Source organism: Telopea speciosissima, chromosome 3 (assembly GCF_018873765.1).
Source record: "Telopea speciosissima isolate NSW1024214 ecotype Mountain lineage chromosome 3, Tspe_v1, whole genome shotgun sequence".
In the NCBI taxonomy this organism is placed as follows: Eukaryota; Viridiplantae; Streptophyta; class Magnoliopsida; order Proteales; family Proteaceae; genus Telopea; species Telopea speciosissima.
The window spans coordinates 24,409,798-24,430,491 of record NC_057918.1 but is presented as its reverse complement, the minus strand read 5'-3'; the positions used below and the strand labels follow the sequence as shown (position 1 = coordinate 24,430,491).

Sequence of the window (20,694 nt, the reverse complement as noted above, 5' to 3'; positions counted from 1 at the left end):
ACGGCAGTGGAGTCAAACAGCCCAAGTGCCCTAATGGTGGTGAGTCAGAACGGAGAATCAGGAGTTGATCAGCCATCAAGATTGCATTTTCATTACTGATATCAGTTCGCTTGTTGAGCCAGGCTATGATGTCTGCAAAAACGATCTCTATATTGTGATGGGGTTCGCTGGAGGTAAGATCATGCCACATTCAGATGTACAGCTTCATGGCCTGAAAGAGCGCTTGGTGAGACCCGATGTCTCTACTTATACAACGATGATTAGAGGGTCATTGCAAATTGGGTATGATCAGAGATGCAAAAAAATTGTTTGATGGAATGTTCTGCAAGACAAATTTGATTACGTACATTACCATTATTGTGGGACTCTATAGGAACAACAAGCAGAATGCCTTGACCTACAATTCATTGATCAATAGTTTATGTTTGATGGGAAAGGTTGATGAATCGAAGAGGCAGATGACTAAAATGAGATTAAATGGATTGAAGGATGATTTTGTTACCCACACAAGTCTATTGAAGAGGCTGTGGATAATGGGGAGATCAGATTATGCTGTAGAACATCTCAAGGAGATGATCAGTCTTGGGCTGAAACCTGATGTGAAATCTCACGGATGAAATGAAATTGAGAGGCATCAATCTTAGTGTTTCAAGCTTCAATGACATGATTAAGGGATACTGTGAGGATGGCGATTTGGAGAGGGCTACAAGCATGTTCTATGAGATGACAGAGAAGGGATTCATGATTGATCTTCAGAGATTTTCAGTATTTGTGAAGGAGTCGAGCAGGAAAGGAAGGATATCTAATGCCCAGAATGTCTTCAAGGAAATGGTTAGGAGATGCACAATACCTGAAAGGACTCTTTTACCCCTAAAATGTATACTAATTTAACTTATAATAAGGGTATATTTGGTATTGTAGAACTGCTTCTAATGTCTTAGTTAAGTGCCTTCTAAACACATTTTTGTTTCTTTGTGATTCAGAAATATTTCTCACACTCCGTTATCAAACACGAAATTGTCCTGCAGAAGTATTCTCTAAGAGTAGAAACACAAGAAAAACACTTTGGCAGCACAGAAGTGCTACCAAACGCAGCCTAATGTTGCTGGTAAATGTCAACCAACTTAAAGGGATTTTGGAAAATATCCATAATTTTTTTCCAGGCTAAAGCCTCCTTCACAGCAACTTCACGAGATTTTGGAAAATAATCATAATTTTTTTCGGGCTAAAGCCTCCTTCATCGCCATGTAAATGGCCCCTTTTACACAGGACACAGATCTGCCATGTGGAAGATTGAATGGGGCCAAATTTTGTGGACAGGTAGATCCCTAAGTCCCCTACTCACATGTCAAGTTTCAGCCCAAATAGAGTTTACCAATTGGAAAAATAAGGCTTCGAAAAATCCAGGATGTGCAGTACTGTTCGGAGTTCAGTGCATGTGCATGGACAAACATGGGGATGCATGCCAGTACACAGGAGTATTTGGTTGAATTTGAGTCTGAAATTTGACATGCGGCCCAGCCAGACTGTCCCCTATCTATCAAACGGTTCAAATTGCCATATTGTCCTGCCCAATGGCAGAATTAGGGTTCCCATGGAGAGAAGCCTCTCTACACTGGACCGTGTAAAGGCAAAATTGTCTCTATTTCTTTTTTCCTTTTCCAATGAGTAAAAAAATAAAAATAAAAATTTGTTGAACAGAAAAAAGGAAAGAGAAGAGGGGTCAGAGCTGTACAAGTCTATAATCATAACCATAAACTTATGTTAAAAGGAGTGGGATCTAAGCCTATGCTGCATGGACTCTCCATGTTGGAAACATGGAAAAACCACTATTCCAATACCTCAACACTGTTTAATTGCTTATTTTTTGCATAAATATGATAGTTCTATCCCATACTATTTTACCCTATTGTTATGTTCATATATGATATATACATATATGTAACACCACAGTTCTTACAAATGAGATTTTACATTCATTACCAAGCAGAAGTTGGAATATATCAAGCAATTGCTGAAGAATGGCAGGGAAATAAAATAAATGCATCAAGATGCCCAACTTGACTGATCACCAAATATGCACTAAATGACACTTAAAAATGAACAAACACATTCATAGTTAAAAGAACATCTCCAAAGTGATGGGAGGATGAGAAGTGTTAATACTAACATGATAAATTACTTGTTGTACGATGGTTCTTCAGCAGTTAATTTTCAAATAGGCTGAACCATCTGCTGAGTCAGGTCCATTAATTCAAAGTTCATAGTGGATAAATTACTTTGCCATTCCATGGATTTTTTTTTTTTTAATTCAACTCATAACTTGACTGATCACCAAACATGCACTTTGATGATACATAAAAATGAACAAACACATTCATACTTTAAAGAACATCTCCAAAGTGATAAGATGATGAGAACTGTTAACACTAACATGATTTGCATTATTACAGTGTCAGAACCATATGAGAATGATCAAGCTAATAAATTGCAGTCCCTAGACCCAAACAAGTCTTCAATTCTTAAAATAATGCCAAAGCATTCAACTTTTAATTAGTGTTGGCAAATGGTAGCAGCTACCCAAGATTAGCCTAGAAGGAAAGAACCATAAGACATGCGCAGATTGAAATTTCAAAGTAACCAAGTTTTTGAGTTCTCATGTATACAGTACCATGGATCGTTGGGCTGAGAAAATTGCATTCATTACTGCAACATATCTGCAAAAATATCCTTTCAGAGTAGCTCAATCGGTAAAAGCTGAAAATGATCTCAACAAAGAAATCATGAAAAACATACTGTTCAGGTCCATCTGGGGATCCCTGCAGGCACAAAATCTGTCTTTTGGATGTGAGTGAAAGGTCCCATATAGGTCCAATAAAGGAAATTATTCATGGAAGTCATCCCACAAGAAACAGGGGGGGGGGAGGGGGATTATCATGTGGTATGCGTGAAGACAAAAGTGGCATAAGTATGGTTTTAGAAGAAGCAATCCAATGCAAACTACTTCTAATATTTCTGCAAACTCTCAGCGAACCAAATTATTCTGGCATTAGTTGGAAATGAACCACTAACCCAAGCCACAATTGCTTGGGACAAATTGATAAAATGATTCATATGAATTAAAAGTTTGATAATGTTCAATATCCGAGCTGTCAAAGGTTAGTGATAACTTACAACCATATTGCAGTGGTGGACGATATAAAATTCATCCACTTTTACCTTAAATTATGTAAATGAATATAAGGCACCAGCAATGGCAACACATAGCATCATTGCAACTTACCATTTCCATTGACAAGTCAGCACATTTATCACTGAATATCAAATGAACAGTTTCATGATAAATAATACTGATACAATAAAACATAACAATGATAAAAGATGTTGATAGTATGAAACTTCAGCAAGAGGAGTACGACATCAGCATGCATTAATTTCTCTTGGAATTGAAAATTGAAGATGTATCCGGATTTACCATTTTTCCACGAGGAATAGCTAAAGGCCTTCATTTTTTTCCATTATTCGATATCTTAAGGGTTCTAGAATAGTCAAAATTCTATCTAATTCCTAAGAAGTAGTGTGAATTAGAAATTCAAAAGTTTTTAGAAGGGTTATAGAACTAAGTTTAAGAATGTTATACGAAGAATGTGATGCAAATACATAATATATATGAATTAATGGCTTACTTTTTTTTTTTTGGCTTATGGGTGTTGAGGGTGGAGGGGCTGATAAAGTTTTTTGAAAAAGCTTGCAAGGAGATCAAAACGTTAACAAATCTCATAAGCAAAGTTCAAAAAAGTCATGATAAAAGACAAATAAATGCAGGAATCACATTTTTGAACTAAACATTGAGATAAACTGGAAGAGGAAAAAGAAATACTCACTCTAGGCTGGGGATGGAGCGGTCCAGAACGAAACACCCTCTGTATATCTGTTTCATCATAGAAGTCAAAACAAAAAACTCCAAGAAGTTACGGTAACCCAAAATATCAGACAAGAATCATGCTTAATCATCACTAAGGATACAGCAAAGAGCCAGAGACAATGATCCTGATAGAAGAGAAGATACAATCCCTTCTGGCGACTCGTCTTTGCTCAACCGTTCATCCTCAATCACAAATTCCTCTAATTTTGACAGTAGTCTTGAGCAAAGCATGGGCATTCTCCCATTTTCTGAACTATCAGCTGTTGTTGGTAGAGAGGAAGAAGAGTCATAAATGTAGTCACAAGAATTGACTCCGGTGGCAATAACCACGACTTGGTTGAGTTGATTGAGGAGGAGAATGGAGTTCAGGAAAGAGAGGACCTGCAGAGAGAAGCAAAGATGAAAAACGTGAGTTAGGTTTCTATGGAGGAAAATAGAAGGGCTTTGTCTTTCTCAGTTCTCTGTAAAGTCAGTGAGTGGGCTTACATGATTAAGGAAACTGGGGAAGGGGAGAGAGGTGGTAGTGGTGTTTGCTCCAGTCCATAGGAAAGGATTAGTGTCAAGTAAAAGCACGAGAAGGCTAACATCATCTGCAAAAGTATAAAATTAAAATAGAAAGGTAGAATAAAGGGGCAGAACATAAGAAGGAAAGGAGAAAGAGAGGGACCTGAATATAACTTTGATGGAATAGATGCCATCAATGTGAAGAGGTGGTCAAAAGTTTGGAGAGTGCGAAGACTGAAAATAATTTACTCTTAAGCATGGCTTTGTCGCATTTTTAAATACTGCACGACGAGCAGTATAGCGGTCGAATCCATCTCCATGATGTAGAAAACCTTAGATTTCTACAGCTTTTGATCCTAAGACAAGTTAATTCTGAGCTTGCAAGAGCCTGCAACCATAGAAAACTCTGTTCACACATGATATGGAAATCAAAAGTTCCTCTACTCTCCAAAGCTAATGGGGAAGGCAGCGATGAGTAACAAAACAGAGGCTAACCTGATTCCCGAAGACTTCAACTTCAAAAAATCGGTTTCAACACCTTGTTAGCTTTGTGAGATAAAGAAAGGGGAAAGAAAGAATCACGCTAAATCACAGCAACAACTACAGTTTAATCGCATTACCAATATACACGTAGCAGCAAAATTCTTTTGGATTTTATCAAACAAGTTGTTGTCAAGGAATCAAAGCAATAGTTGATGAAAAACAACTATTGAAAAAAGAATAGGATCCTTAAAAGAGACACAAACGCAGAGATACAGAACGAGATAATAAGTAGAGGTAGAGAGAGACCTCAGAAAATGCTCAAAGGCTTAATATGTCTCGCAGTATAAGAGGAAAGACAAAGCGAGACTGAGAGAGAATCCTGGTGAGATCATGAGGAGCAGCTCTCCTTCGGTATTCCAATGGTTCTGTGCGAAATTGTTCGTCACCGTTCAGCTTGGTCATCAATGCTCCGTTTTAATTCTACACAAACTCGCTTGCTGGTAGAAAGGGGGCATGATAGGTATTAGAATATTTGTATTGGGACCCACAACACTTCACACTTCTCTGTATCACTTCAAAGAAGAGATTCCAATCATGCGGTTCTCATGCAGGGTAGTACGATATGTTTATAACCCCTCCATCCTCTGAGGACTGAGGACAAAAGGTGATGTGGATAAGGTTCAGTCTTCTCCTCCGCTGAAAGCCGGGCTTTGGTTTAGAACTCTTTTGATTCTCAGGGCTCCTCTACTGCTCTACTGACCCAAATCATTCCTTCCTTAAGAGCTAAACTTAAAGCAGTTCTGTGCTCCCCTCTTCTATAATACGCCTTGGTTTCATAATCTGAAATTTTAATATTTGGAGGGGCCATTGGGTGCTTAACCCGCGCACCCTCCATGTCTGGGATTACCGGTAGCTTTCCCTTCAAAATGCTGGTCTCTCAAAGAACAACAAGAGCTAATCGTCTCCATCTCTCCTCACTTGAATCCAAACAATTAGGAGTTCGCTTCAGTAACCCTAATATTGTCAGAATCGATTGTTGCCGTTCCTTCCCCTCTGCTTCTCAGCTTTCAGTAACCGCCCGGTCAGGTGGATTCCGCCCCGGCGATCAAAGGAGGTCGAGAGAGACCCAGCAGGCCAACTCTGGAGCCGATCCTGCCCTTGATATCTTCAGCATCAGGTAATTTCAATATTTGAACTCATGGGTCAGTAAGAAACGAGTTGGAGACTTGATAGGCACTTTGAATTGGCACTTTGGTTACACTTGAAGTTAAAGTATGTGTTGTTATTAATTTTGAATAGGTCAGCTTCAGTAAGACTTATAGATGCTCAGCAGAATATGGTCAGTTTTATAACTTCATGGTTTGATAATTTGTTATTAAGTATCTGGCCAAAACTTTTCTTTGTTTGAATTCGAAACAAATTTCGTTACAGGTTGGTGTAGTCTCTAAAACTGAAGCCATTCAAATTGCTGAAGAAGCTGAACTTGATCTGGTATGACAAAAGCTCTGTTGAATGTCATCTCAATTAGCTTTTGCTAGTTTGCTACTCTGACACATACTCTGTTATTACCGTTTGAGGATTTTTTTCTTGCAACCTTATGTTCTGTTACTTCATTAAGAACGGCTACATTATAGAAGGAATTGGGTTCTGCAATTTCTTATGAGATATTGAATTATCAATATCTCGTTGAGAATTGTCAGTGACATTGAGCTACTCATTTTGCAATTCGACCATATTCTGGAAAAACCATTGTCAATGACTCTGAGCTACTCATTTTGCAGGTTATATTGTCACCAGATGCAGACCCTCCAGTTGTCAAAATAATGGATTACAAGTATGACTTTCTCAGTCTGGGATGCAAATACATTTTTAATTGGCCATGCAAAGGCATGCAAAGTATTATTATTATGTTTTTTTTTCCTACTTGTACACTGGTCTATAAGTCAAGGATACAGAATTTGGTGCTGACCTAGGTTTCAACCAGCAAGAAACCGAAATTTGGTCGAAAATGGTCGAAACCTGGTATTTTTTGGGTAAAACTCGACAGTTGATGGGTTGGTCAAAACTGGTCGAAGCTACCGAAACTGGGTTAGTTGAAATTGGTTACAATTGATCGAAAATCGAAACTATCGAAATTTCCAAAATATTGTCGAAACTGGTCGAAACCATTCATAACTTGATATTTTTTAAACTCCCCAGTTTCGTCTTGGTCAGCTGCGAAACCGAGTTGTCTCGGTTGAAACTGCATCGAAATATGCAGTTTTGACCGAAATTTGTTTCCATGCTATAAGTTGAATGGGACTTGGAATTTAAGTTTTGATGGAATTTTGGGTTTATGTTCTCCTTCATTGGACAGGAATATGTTGTAGGAACCAGTCAATTGGAAGAAAAGAGCGATTTGAAAGAAGGACCAGAGTGTGGTTTAAGGAGTTTACACAACCCAAATCAATTCAGCCTTATCCCAACAAAATGGGATCGGCTGGTTTAAGGAGTATATAGGACACCAAAAATGTTTGAACTGATAATTTGATGGAGTAAAAGGTTAACCTGATTGTAAAAAGTGTGATTTATTGGTGAAAACAGTGGTGTTGTCTGTACTCTATAAAGAGTGTGCAACTATTATAAGAGGGGTTATGGATGGTTAACTAATTCAGGTGACTTGGATTTATGTTTATGAAATTTGAAAGGAAATAGTTCTGGACATGCATATGGGGTTTCTTGGCATACTTCATCAATAAAATAAAGGAGACAGTAAGAAGAAAGCAGATTTTAGAATAGGAAACCCACTCCTACCCTCCTTTCACGTCTGTTATAAACTTATAATATGGTACCCTGCCCCCCCCCCCCCCTCTCCTTCCCAACACACAAATCCTTGTCTTTTTTATAAGTAAACTACATTGTGCTTTTTCTGCATGCTGGGTATGATTGTCCTGAGTGTTTCTGTAAGCCTGATTAATCTCTCTTGGCATTTTTCGCATTCTTGCAGCCTGTCCATACAAAAAAAATGTATTAATTTTCAGTTTTTCAATTTTTGCAGCAAATACCGATACGAACAGCAAAAGAAAAAAAGAGATCAACAGAAGAAAAGTGCCGGTGAGTGTTTCCTTGAGGGTTTTGCTATATTTCACTTCGTTGCGTAGTCAAATTTCTTTTATGTTAATTGCTTTTAACTTGTACATTCTCATATGTGCAGCCAGTCGTATGGATATGAAGGAGGTCAAAATGGGGTACGATTTTTCTCCAATACTGATCTTATATATGTTTAACCTTCATCTTTCTCTTAATAATCTAGTATTATTTCTTCCTGGCTTGTTAGAATGTTATATCATTTGGCAAAAATCATTGCTTTGATAAGCTTATCAAAGTGCACGTCTTCATTCTGACAATTGGATAGAGAGAGATGGTCTAGATTAGCCATTTGTCAAATTGCAGAGCCTAACTCAATTAAATGCCCTCATGTATTGGCATGCATCCCCTGTATTTCTATGGTCACCTACTAAACTCTTCCCCCTACTTCATTCACACTCTCCCATGTTCAAATTTTTGAAGCTCTATTTTGCCTCATGGTAAAATCCCTTTTGGGCTGAAATTTGGCATTTGAGCAGGGGACCATGGGGTTAACTGTCCTCCAAATTTGGGCCCCATATTGTGGCCCCCTTGATAAACTTATCAAAGCAGCCAGTTCTAAAAGGTTTTGTCCATATTATTTATAGCATTGCGGACCCAGCTTAGTTGCTAGTTGGAGTCTGGTCAAGCCCATAGTTTGTTAAAATGCATTTTAGACGCCTTTTTTCCCCTCCCTTTTTATTTATGTTTTCTGAATTGATCCCAAAGATACTGCAAAAAGCGGGGAAAAAAAAAAAGCAAACATTTTAAACACGTTTTATTTTCTTTAAATGAAAAAAACAACACTTTATATATATAAAAAAAAAAACTTACAACTTGATTCCCCAAAAAATAATTTAATATTATAAAGGCTTATGGCCTTCACATCAAGTATAAATATTTAACTAATAAGATATGAGTTGGTCCCACAATTTATGTGTGTATATTGTCGTTTTTTTGGTCCCATATTTTTCAAATCTCAACGTTTAAAACTGGTACCGTCTGTTTTTTTTATTTTTTGCGGTTCTCAAAATGTTTGATCGTATTTCTGGCGGTCCCGTTCAGATTGTGAACCTTTTTAAACATGCCATACCGAAAAAAGTTTTTTTTTTATCGTTCCTGTTTAACTAACTTTGGTCATCCACTGTATCCAGCACCACTTCCCTTTCATTCTCTCTATCCCATCTAGTCTTTGATCTTTTTGTTTTTTTGATAGATCAGTCTTTATCTGGCTATGAAGTGGCAAATTTCCATTGTATTAAATGCAACAATCTCTCCACCTCTTCTGCAGATTCCATATTCTTGTAGTTGTCCTTGCACTGCACTGAGGTGACAGTATTTTAATAGAAAATTTTCCCTTTCATTCTTTCTATCTCATGCAGTCTTTATCCCTTTATTGAATTATTAAATGCAACAATCTCTCCCCACATCTCTTTTCTTTCTTTCGTGTTCCCTAGTTAGTTTCATTAAATGCCAAAAAAAATTAAGGAAGCAAGCTTTCTGGTCTGCCAACCAGGTAACTTACACTGTGTTCGGCAGCGCCAGACCACAGAATGGAATAAAACCTGCCCCCTATTTGACGAATTGTCGATCATACCTTCCCTGTAGTTTTTTCTTCCTATTTGACCCCTAAAAGTGTATGTTCGGCGGAGTCCCAGCATTTTATTGTAAAATAAAATAACAACAATACTTCTCAAATCTTGATTCTTGAAATTTGAAAAAAAAATATAGTAAAAAAGAAAAAGGAAAAATACAAAAAAAAAAATCTTTTGGTAAAGTACATTGCGAGTTAGCATTTTTTTCACCTTTTGGGTGTTGATGTCACAGCAACAGGACAGCTCATCCTCCTCCACGTGCTTGCGTGAGGCTATCCTTTCTGCAAGTATGCACAAAAATTACTTTTCTATTTCAGAAAGCCTAGATAAGACCTTACTATGAATATTAAGATTTTCTTGTAATGTTATGGGGCCCCTGTCAAGGGAATAATGATAGAGAATTTATTGCTAGAAGTGAAGAAGGAATGAAAGAGAGGCATTGCAGCAAATGCCAAGCCAAAGGTACGGAAGGGAAACACATTAAAGAATGAACCTGCAGAAGAACTGAGTGGTAAGAAATATCATTTTTATAATGATAGTAATGAGAAAAGAAAAGAACAAGTTTCTTCACATTGGGAGAAAAGCTTCTGATCCAATACCAAGCCAACGGAAAGAAACAAAATATCAAAGAATAAATCCCGAAAAATCAGTGGGCTAGCCATATTCCTTTTATAATACTAATAAGAAAAAAAAAATTGGGGCTTTTTTTTGGGATGGGGGGGGGGGGGGGTGGGCTGGTCCTACAAGTACTGAACTGAAACCTGGCCCAAGTCTAAACTGCCTCGATTTAGCCAAGGTGGATCAGAAACCCTTTAGAATTCTTCAGTTCCAGATACATTTTAACCAGCATCAAGTTTTTTTATTTGCTCATAAAAGGTTGGATGGCTCAGCTAGAGGTAAATTACTAACATGTTTTTCTTCATTGGCTCTATTCAGGTTGTGCTTGCAATTAAAATTTTATTTTATTTTAAGCCCATTTAAATTGGGGGTAGCCATCTTATGGCTACTGGGAGATGCCTTTAGTGTGTTAGTCTATTCTTTTTTTATTTTATTTTATTTTATTTTATTTTATTTTTAACCCGAACTTACCTGGGACCCGGGCCAGCCCCAAAAATTTATTGAATCATCAACAAATAAAGAATACAGGGGGGGACATTCCACCTTACCCCAAACCCACGAAACCAAACATTAGACTCTAAGGACCGGCCAGCCCTCCCTATCCTCCCTGATGATCGCTTGGAAGGTTCCTGGGGGCAAATTCTCCTGCAGGAAAGTGACCGAAGACCTTGTCTCACAGGCCTGCTTGGCCAACCAATCAGCAGCCCTGTTGCTTTCTCTAAACACAAAATCCACAGTTGCCTGAGTTACCTGAATCAGCGCTAAAATCTCATTGAACCAATACCATCCTCTCCAAAGGCTGCACTTCCGCAGGATCACCATTCTCACTGTGTTGGCTGAATCTGAATTCACCACTACCTCCTTGAACCCCAGCTCCTGACACAATCTAAGACCATCTCTCAAAGCTCGAAGCTCAACTTGAGAGTTTGTGCACCATCCATAGTGGTTAGAGAACGCTGCCAGGACAGTTCCACCCTTGTTTCTGTTCACTCCTCCTCCCCCCCTCCCCTCTCCAGGGTTGCCCCGACACGCTCCATCCACATTCAGCTTAACTGAATGAAAAGGGGGACACCAGTAAACCGGGAGAGGGCGAGGAAATTTAGTTGGAACAGCCTCAAGCCCAAAACATTGCAAGATTAACCTGTCTCTAGCAGACTCCCCCTTCCTCACCTTTACCGGCATCGGGAGCTCTTTTACCCAGGCTTTAATGGTTTCCATAATCGTGACCGCCGTGCGCCTGTGTTCATCATGCCTCCTGTTATTTCTTTCCCTCCACAGCTCCCAAACAATCAAGGAAGGGAGCAAACCTGTAATAAATGCACTGAGGCAGCGTCTGCTTGCCAATGCATGCCACTGGGATATCCGACTTCTAACATCTTGAGCAGGCAGCACCTCAATGTCAAGCAGTCGAGAGAAGAAGGCCCAAACCTTTATGGCAGTTCCACCTGAAATCAAACAGTGATTTGATGTCTCCATCGTCGGCTCACCACAGCAGAGACACTTGGAAGCCATCGGAATCCCTATCGACATTAAGGCATCATCGGTTGGGATTTTCCCATTCAACAGTTGCCAAGTGAAGAAAGCCACCTTCACCGGAAGGGATTGGTTCCAGATCCATCTCGCATCTGGGATTGCAGGTGATACACTCCTTATTTCATTCCAGGCTGATTTAACCAAAAAGACACCATCACTAGCGGGAGTCCACACCAAAACATCCTCCCTAGCTGAAAGGCGAAAATCTCCTGAAGAAATGTCATTCCTGATGGTCACCTCATCGATCTGGTTCAGTAAGTCCTGCTTCCATGAGCCATCCTCCTCCAAAGCATCTTTAAGGCGCAGTTCCACATCAACCTGCAGGCCATTATCCACTGCATCAATCAACGGACCAGCCCCAGACCAGTTGTCCAGCCAGAAAAGGACTTCCCCCGACCCAAGAAGCCAACGAGATCTGTCCATCAACAGCCCTTTGTAGGCCAAGGCATTCCCCCAAGATCTTGAACTAACCCCCTTCGGATCAACCAGAGAGATATGGAGGCCTTTAAAGAACTTGGCCCTAAAAAACTCACTCCAAATAGAGTGGTCTGTCAAGACCCTCCAAAGACCTTTGAGCTTCAGCGCCATCTCCACATCCTCCAGCATCTTCACTCCAAGGCCTCCCTCAACCACAGGCCTACACACCTTCTGCCAGCTGACCCAGTGCTTCCGCCTTCCCCACTCCGTGCTACCCCAAAGGAAGTCTGCAAAGATGCCATAAATTTTCCGCAACATAGCCTTAGGGGGTTCCATCGTGGCCAAAACATGGATAGGAATAGAGGAGAGGACATGCTTCAAAAATAAACACAAATATTCCTTCTTGATGCCAAAAAATGAAATACTGTGTGTTAGTCTATTCTGAGTCCCTCTTTCATCCTTTTTTTAGTTCTAACAATTTTCTTTAATTCTAGTTCAATAGGATAACGGGATAATCAAATGTCTCTCTTGTATTTCTGGACCTTAATTAGGAAATCATCTAGTCCTACATCTTTCTCTCTATGTGCTTTACCAAAACCTCTTAATATTGCCTAATTCTGTGAATGTGTCTGTGCTCTGCAGTTGCTTTGGTTCCTCTAAACTGTCATTCCATTTTTCATTTTGTAGTTGTGGAATGCCTCTTCCTTCTTTCTTTGCATTGTTCTGTACAACTTTTTGCTCCTCATTCATCATGCACCTAATATGATATAGTTCATTAGTTCTCCTTTCTGTCTCTCCATAATTCTACCAAATCTGAATGGATCTTTCCCACCATATTTAGTGCCTGACTTATTATAAAGGTCATAGTATGCCTCAATTTTAACTCATCCCTCCTACTTTCTTAGCTTTTCCTATGGCAATTTTTTACCTGGCCTAAATTTTCTCATTTTTAGTCCTGTTGCTCCCAACAATACCTCTCAGCTCTAATGGATATTTAGACTTCATTGTTTCTCCATCAAGTTTCTTTAAATGATTTCTTTCGCCCTTTTTAGGTTTTCTTAAGAACTAGTCTTGATCTTCTTTTAATAACTGGCAACGTCAATCTAAATAGTGTTATTTTTCAGAAAGAAATTTTACACAGGTGCATCTAGAACTTGACTCCTTCTTTTAATTGCTCCTTGTCTTATTCTCAAAAGGTTTTTAAGATAGGGGTGTAAAAGTTTTTTCAAAATTAAATTGAAAGTGACATATCATCATGTCATTGTCATGCACATTTTTTTAATACGCATGTGAAATGACACTATTACTCATTGGGAAAAATTTGTTTGTCGTACCAAAAGGCCAAAAAAAGTAAGGTTACAAAATATTTGACACCTTGAGGGGTGTCAATAAGAAAATCCCTTTATATATATTTGTTTTTTTTTTTTTTTTTTCTCATGTACTGTTTTTCTTTCTTTATCTCGAAATATCTAATCCTTAAATTTACTATATCTTTCATTTTTTCCTCTGATTGCCTTAATACAAACATTGAAACCACTGAGCTATGTTACATTGTTAGGATTTTTCCTTGGATAACCTTTCAGTCATTATATATCGATTCTTCCATCCCTTGGTGAGAAGAAAGTCTCATTAAGTTCCTAACTGCTCTGCCTTTAAAGGTCACCTAAATAATTCCAAGTTTTTGAATTACATGTAGCTTATTGCACAGGTCATATTGCATCTCCTGATCCTGCCTATTCCTTTCCTAAAATTCGTATCCATTATTGGTATCTGCTCCTATATTTCTTTGTATGTTCATTTAAATTCCTTACGTAAAGATCTTCTCTTCCTGATGAACTCCTTGAATCAAATGCATCCAACAACAACAACTCAGCCTTATCCCAACTAAATGGAGTCGGCTACATGGATCCTTTCAAAACGAAGTAGGGAAAACTGAGATCCACACAAAGGGAAAGGCACGTAAGAGGAATCAAGAATAGAATGAAGAAATGAGATAAGAAAAGTGAGAAATGGAAAATGAAAGTAAGAGGATAGCCCAAGAAATCAGGAAAATCTCAGCTACATGGTGTCAACAACGTGGATCTTTACCCTCCAATAGGCTCTATCTGCGGTCATACTTGGCACAAGACCCAGACTATGCATGTTATTCTTCACAACCTCACCTATGGTCATTTTAAGCCTGTCCTTCAATCGGAATCAGATCACTCCTCCTTATTGGGGTGTCCCCAGGCCTCCAAACCACCTCAGACGACATTCTCGGAGCTTGAATCAAATGCATCCATTTTCCCAAAAATCGTCTCTTGATTCCTTTATCTAAATCCTATTTGAAGTTGATTTTTTCATCTAAATCTTACCTGAAGCGTGTAAGCGCTAATTATGTTAATGAACTCATCTCATGGGACGAATTCAATTGGCAGTATCCTAATCTCTGTTCTATCAATGCCACACTTTCATCTTTCAGATCTTATATACTACTATCCCTGTTCTGTTTCTATTTTCTATAGTTGTCCTCTACTGTTTATCAGACTTCATACCCATCAATCTCCTTTCCTTTTCATTTTTCTTCCATCTAGTCTCCTGTGATTGATGCTTCTTTTCATGTAAAGTTACCCCCTCAATGTTTCAGGAGGAATCATGTTTGGCATTGTTTTGATGAATTGTATTGATTTCTTTAATAGGTACAACATTGATTCACATGATTATTCCGTGCGGTTGAAATCTTCTAAAAAGTTTCTCAAAGATGGAGATAAGGTTGCTTGGAACTTTCTCATACTGCCAATAATGAATGTGCATCTGGTCCCTCCCCCCCCCCCCCCCTCCTGTGTTGGTTTGGTACCAGATTTATATCTTCAAGGCAATTTCTGCAGGTTAAGATTATTGTGAACTTGAAGGGTCGTGAGAATGAATTCCGGAATATTGCAATTGAGCTAATCAAGCGTTTTCAGAATGATGTTGGGGAGGTATTTACAGTAAGCTTTTCTTATGAATTAACATATACATGTTTGGAAATCGTAATATTCAAGAACGATATACTGTTAGTTTTCTGGGTGTTTTTCTCATTGTATGTTATCATTCTGTATAAGAGATTTTATTGTTAGACGTACACTATGGTTCATCAATCACTATTATAATTTTCAATGCCTAACCAAGGAACCATTTTTTGTTTCTGGTCTTGTTGCCAGTCATGGCTTAAACTGAATTTTTTTGGTGATATCAATCAAGGTTTTTTTGCTTGAAGTCAGTGTTGTTTTAAATATCAATTTTAATCAGTGTAATACTGTACATTACTTTAATCAAATTTTGACTGAAATGACTGAAATGTTTGCAATTTAGTCCTGTCCAAATCAAAATATCCCAGTGATTTCAAGTTTCAACTGAATTTCATTGGAATTTTATTCCAATTAGATGACCCTTACAATGGTATCTGTTGGTTGTATATTCCATTAAAGCTTCAGATACATCTTTGATTCTTCCATTCTTCCTTCGAGAGCTGTCCTTTCTGTGACTTTTAATTGAAGCAATTCCTTAGTCCCATCATATGCACTCATTTCTGGAATTCTGGTTGGTTGCCTTTTTTTGTTTTTTTTTTTTTTTTGTGTGATGTGAAAAAAAAAATCCTATCACATGGAAGTGGTTCCAAAATCTGAATTTTATGAAGTTATTAGTGTAAAGTGATGTGGTGTGATTGTAGCTCTTGGAAGGACCTTTACCTGCTTCAGCACGTAAGAGTTTTTAGCCCATCAGTTCTATGCGTTCCTTTTCCTTGCTTTTCAATTGATTAATCCTCACTCTAAAGTCTACTGCACAACATCAATGTGTGTACACATTCGTTCCATCCAGCTCAACATTCTTGTCCCAGCCGCAGTCTCTTTATAAACACATTTATAATATATTACCCATTATCCATTACATAAAAGGATCTTATCCAACAGGTTGACTTAATCTCCTATTACTAGATGTTTTCCAATGCTGTCTCTTGCTGTATTTGAGGAATTTAATCAACCAAATCAGATAATTAATTGAAAGGGAAATTTCTATCACTCCCCTATACTTGGCCTATATTTACTCAAACTCCCTACTCCAAATGTCTTTTGTGATTCCCAAAGGAAAGGAAACTTCCACCCCTCTCTCTGCCCTAGTAATTCAAAATCGCTAAAAACCCCTTGCCATCGGTCCTGTCCTACAGTACCCCCTCCTGTGGCACTCCATCTGGCAGCCCCCCTTTCGAGTGAACCCAAAACCTACCACCCGTACATTTACAACACATGTACGGTTAGATGATGACATCTGTCCTTTTTGCTTCCATAAATGCCCCTCCATGCTCTCTTAATTGCAGCAAATGGGACAAATGTCATCACCTAATGGCACATGTAGCCATAGTTATCAAGGCGTCACCTTGGACGCCATGGGATTTTTTACCCTCTAAAACGCCATGGTCGCATTCCCGCCTTGATAACTATGCATGTAGCATACATGTACGGGTAGGTGATCCAGGCTTCTCTCAAGTAGTCCCTCCCGCAGCCCCCCCTCCTCTGGTAGCACCCCACCCCCGCCAACACCCTATGCAGCTCCCCCCCTCTTGCACCCTTTGCATCTCTCTCTGCTGCAACAAACCTCGGTTCCCAATCTCTTGGGGATTGATCCAGCGAGCAAGATGGCTTCTCTCCGTCAACCAACTTATTTTATCCCTCTTGGTGTTTGTGCATTGAACTCCAAGATTCATTCAGAAAAAAGCTGGATATTGTTTTCATTATTGGTTAGGGTTTCATCTCTGTATTAGCAAATCAATAGTTCCTGAGAACCCTGTGCTAAAATTCATCTGTTTCCGGCGAATTCACCAGAAAATTTAACCTTTTTTTATTATTTTTTTTCCCTGTTTCGTAGATTGATATACTCTCTTTCAACCATATTAGTTGTTGTTCTTCTTGAGTTCCTATTTTACTGAATCTCGATGGGTAAAGGACGACAAGATTATGGGAAATGTGATGGTAGTGGATTGAGACCCCCTGACTTGGAAATATTACTGGCGTGGGCTGAGGACATTGAAAAGTGCTTGAAGGAGTATAAGGTCTTTAAAGACTTTGGCTTGACTTCGGATAGGTTTGAGAAGCAGTGTGAAATTCAATATGAGCATGCTACGGTGATTCACAAAGGGAAACGGATTTCCGGTCTACCTGCCAAGGACCTTGTCCCGGGATATTGTTGAGCTTAGGGTGGGTGACAAGGTTCCTGCTGATATGCAGGTTCTGAGTCTGATAAGCTCCACGGGAAGGATCGAGCAGGGGTCATTGACGGGAGAGTGAAGCTGTTAACATTTAACAAGACCAATAAGGCGGTCCCCGAAGACACGGACATTCAAGGAAAAGGTGTATGATTTTCTGGCACATCAGTTGTGAATGGAAACTATATCTGCTTGGTGATTCACAAAGGGAAACGGATTTCCGGTCTACCTGCCAAGGACCTTATCCCGGGATATTGTTGAGCTTAGGGTGGGCGACAACGCCGACAAGGTTCCTGCTGATATGCAGGTTCTGAGTCTGATAAGCTCCACGGGAAGGGCCCAGCAGGGGCCATTGACGGGAGAGAGTGAAGCTGTTAACATTTAACATGACCAATAAGCAGTCTCCGAAGACACGGACATTCAAGGGAAAAGGTGTATGATTTTCTGGCACATCAGTGGTGAACAGAAACTATATCTGCTTAGTCACACAGACTGGTATGAACACAGAGATCGGTAATCATTCCCATATTCACTCCGCTTCGCAGAATGATGAAGATACCCCATTGAATAAGAAACTCATAATGAATTTGGATTTCGGAGTGATCCTCACTGGTGTTATTTGTGCTCTTTTCTGGCTCAACATTGATAGTTCTTCACTTGGGATTACGTGGATGGTTGGCGTATTAATTTTAAGTTCACTTTCGAGAAGTGCACGTGCTAATTTGAGATCTCAGTAGCGTTGGCTTTGTTGCCATTCCTGAAGGATTACCGGCAGGTTACACGACTTAACTGGCTCTTGGGACATGTAAGATGGCACAGAAGAATGCCATCTTGTTCGCTGGATCAATCCCCCCGGAGATTGGGAACCTCAAGGTTTGCTGCAATGGGGGAGAGATGCAGAGGTTGCGGGAGGGGGAGACGCAGAGGGTATTGGGGTACTGCGGGAGGGGACCAATTGCGAGCAGTAATTTAGGAATTTTGAATTGTCAAGGGAGAAAGAGAGGTGGAAGTTTACTTTTCTGGGGGAATCAGAAAAGAAGTTTGAAGTTGGGGAGTTTGAGTAGATATAGGCAAAGTATAGAAAAATATAAATTTACCCAGAAATGTATTCTGGTGGATAAATATAGCGATAGAAGATTGATCTTGTCCAAAATAAAAAAGAAATAAAGTATTGATGGTAATAACTAAACCAAGACAGCCATTAATTTCACCAGAAAATTGTTAAACCATTTTTTGTGATCTTGCCCTGCATGATAACATGCCTTGACAACTATGCTACCACCTCCACCAAATTTTTGGATACTCAAATGAAATTTTAAAAAATTTATAGAAGTTCCAGAAACTGAAATTATTGCACATAACAAAGGTGTTTCTGTTTCTTTTCTGGCCTAGAAATAGAAATTACTATGCATTGCCAAACACGTTTTTGGTCCAGAAATTTGGCCCAGAAACAGAAGTGTTATCATGCAGGGCCATATTCTTCATTTTAATTTCTGGTCTTGTGTAATCCATGCACTGCATAGCCGTTACTTCAGTATCTAATGTCATGGTGCTCAACATGGTTTATCTAGGATATGAATCCAACTTCATGGAACTGGACATGGTTGATCTAGGACATGAATTTTATGTGTTTTAGGGCGAAATTTGTTCTGAATTTTATTGCTGTACCAGCCCCAACTCCTTGGCATGTTTCTCTTATTCTTATTCTGGGATGGACATGTTTTTTTCTGAGATAATTCATTTTTAATGTGTCTTGAGAATCAAAATCCAAATGAATTACTGCTGTACCAGCCTGCCATCCTCCTAAAGTTCAGTTCCCTTGCTCTTTAATGGTATAATCAATTAATCAGATAGTAGGCTTTTGACTTTTTATTAACAGATATAGGTGGATTGAACATTTACATATGTGAATATACGCATCTTCTGGTTTGCAAACAAGACAGATGATTCCTATGCATAATGTATAAATGAATATCATAGTATTTAACATAATTCAGTTTAAGGTTTAATGTCATTGACATTTGCAGCTTGGGACAGAGGAGAGCAAGAACTTCAGAGATAGGAATATATTCATTATTTTGGTTCCAAATAAAGCAGTTTTACAGAAACCTCAGGAACCACCAAAGAAAAGGGAAAAATCAGAAGCGACTGAAGTGTCTGCTGGTGTATAAGCAGAGTTGGCATTTTGTAAGCAGTGGTTTACAGATGAAAGAGTGAGCAACCTTCATTTATATTCTGTAATGAGGATAGGGGCTGAGTAATGCCTCTTGGTCGTGCTATGTACAGTGATATTCTAGGTCATGCCCTCTTGATGGTGATGTAATATTAATTACAATAACAGAGTTAGTTCATTTCAATCAAATGTTCTTGACAAGAAGTCCTTAATTCTCTGGTGAAGTATTCAACCATCTTGCTACTCTTTTAAGAATGATCCAGAGCTCTGTGAAATATGCTGTGTTACAGGCGACAAAAATATATAAGTAGTATTGTTTCTACCATTAAATCTGAAATCAGAGCTTGCTTGATAGTTTGCAATTCTTATGCAATACAGCGTACAAGTATCCGGCTACAAGTCCCCCCCCCCCCCCCTAAGAAAGCCATTAACAAGAGATTAGCACATCCCTCCATGAAGCAATGCTTGCAGAAAAACAGTCCCTTAAATATGTCAATTATCTTCATAAAAATCTGGCAGAAAAGGTTTCTGGATTTGTCTTTGATGCAGTTTGCCATGATTCGAAATACTTATGGAACTGGATCCGAAGTCCTGAGCACCTAGCAATGTTTCCATCTCAACAGCAATTGTGATTGAGAACATGTCTTGCCACACAATTATGCTTATGGCAAACAAGGATTACCACACCATGAATGAATTTGAAGTGAACCTACAAACTGAAGCTACCGAGTAAGGATGCCTTAATTTGCAGGTCCTCCTCCTGGCTAAGAGGTGTTTTTGTTTGTACTACAAGTTTTAATAAGGAGCTTTTTCATTAAAAACGATGTAGGACCTTAGGAAGATTTTGTGTCCAGATGACAGAGAAGCCTTACCTCACAAACCTACCAATTTAAATGACTTCATTCACAAATTCTTCCATTCCAAGCATCCCTTTCCCATTTCCTGTTCAGGGTAAGTTAAATCTCTCCTCAACCCAAGCACAGAACTACACAAACCATTTAAACAATAGATTTACCATAAAAGTAATACGGCTGAACAGTCCCCAGATTGCTCATTTCAGAGGACAATGTCTCCCTCCAAATAAGCCACAATCATCTTCAACAGCAGAGAAATGGGTCCC

At 39.0% G+C, this 20,694-nt stretch overlaps 2 protein-coding genes across 5 annotated transcripts in view; one reads left to right on the top strand and one right to left on the bottom strand.

The window, feature by feature from the left end:
• The window catches only part of LOC122656836 (general transcription and DNA repair factor IIH subunit TFB4), a 29,155-nt gene extending 24,177 nt beyond the window's left edge, over positions 1-4,978 (bottom strand). For both annotated transcript variants that reach the window (XM_043851500.1, XM_043851501.1), the window contains exons 1-7: positions 4,925-4,978; positions 4,593-4,710; positions 4,412-4,515; positions 4,027-4,306; positions 3,885-3,931; positions 2,797-2,834; positions 2,672-2,717 (exon numbers count right to left, since the gene is read on the bottom strand). In XM_043851500.1, the coding sequence (XP_043707435.1) occupies positions 2,672-2,717; positions 2,797-2,834; positions 3,885-3,931; positions 4,027-4,306; positions 4,412-4,515; positions 4,593-4,623 (546 nt within the window). In that variant the 5' untranslated portion in view covers positions 4,624-4,710; positions 4,925-4,978. The remainder of the gene's footprint in view (positions 1-2,671; positions 2,718-2,796; positions 2,835-3,884; positions 3,932-4,026; positions 4,307-4,411; positions 4,516-4,592; positions 4,711-4,924) is intronic.
• A 597-nt stretch (positions 4,979-5,575) lies between these two features.
• On the top strand, positions 5,576-19,760 carry LOC122655912 (translation initiation factor IF3-2, chloroplastic-like). 3 transcript variants are annotated; one of them, XM_043850294.1, is made up of 9 exons: positions 5,576-6,089; positions 6,212-6,251; positions 6,344-6,403; positions 6,694-6,746; positions 7,950-8,005; positions 8,106-8,139; positions 14,859-14,931; positions 15,048-15,140; positions 19,404-19,632. In XM_043850294.1, the coding sequence occupies exons 1-9, from the start codon at positions 5,806-5,808 to the stop codon at positions 19,461-19,463; spliced, it is 753 nt and encodes a 250-aa protein (XP_043706229.1). In that variant the 5' UTR covers positions 5,576-5,805; the 3' UTR covers positions 19,464-19,632. The 3 variants fall into 3 exon arrangements, with proteins under 3 accessions (XP_043706229.1, XP_043706231.1, XP_043706228.1); XM_043850293.1 differs by having other exon boundaries at positions 5,582-6,089; positions 19,429-19,760; XM_043850296.1 differs by lacking the exons at positions 14,859-14,931; positions 15,048-15,140 and having other exon boundaries at positions 5,578-6,089; positions 19,429-19,760.
• The last annotated feature ends 934 nt before the right edge of the window (positions 19,761-20,694 follow it).

Coding starts and splice junctions, on each gene's coding strand:
- LOC122655912 (XM_043850293.1), top strand. CDS start 5,806: ATGTCTGGGATTACCGGTAGCTTTCCCTTCAAAATGCTGGTCTCTCAA. Junction 8,006..8,105: donor TCAACAGAAGAAAAGTGCCG/GTGAGTGTTTCC, acceptor TCATATGTGCAG/CCAGTCGTATGGATATGAAG. Junction 14,932..15,047: donor TTCTCAAAGATGGAGATAAG/GTTGCTTGGAAC, acceptor CAATTTCTGCAG/GTTAAGATTATTGTGAACTT.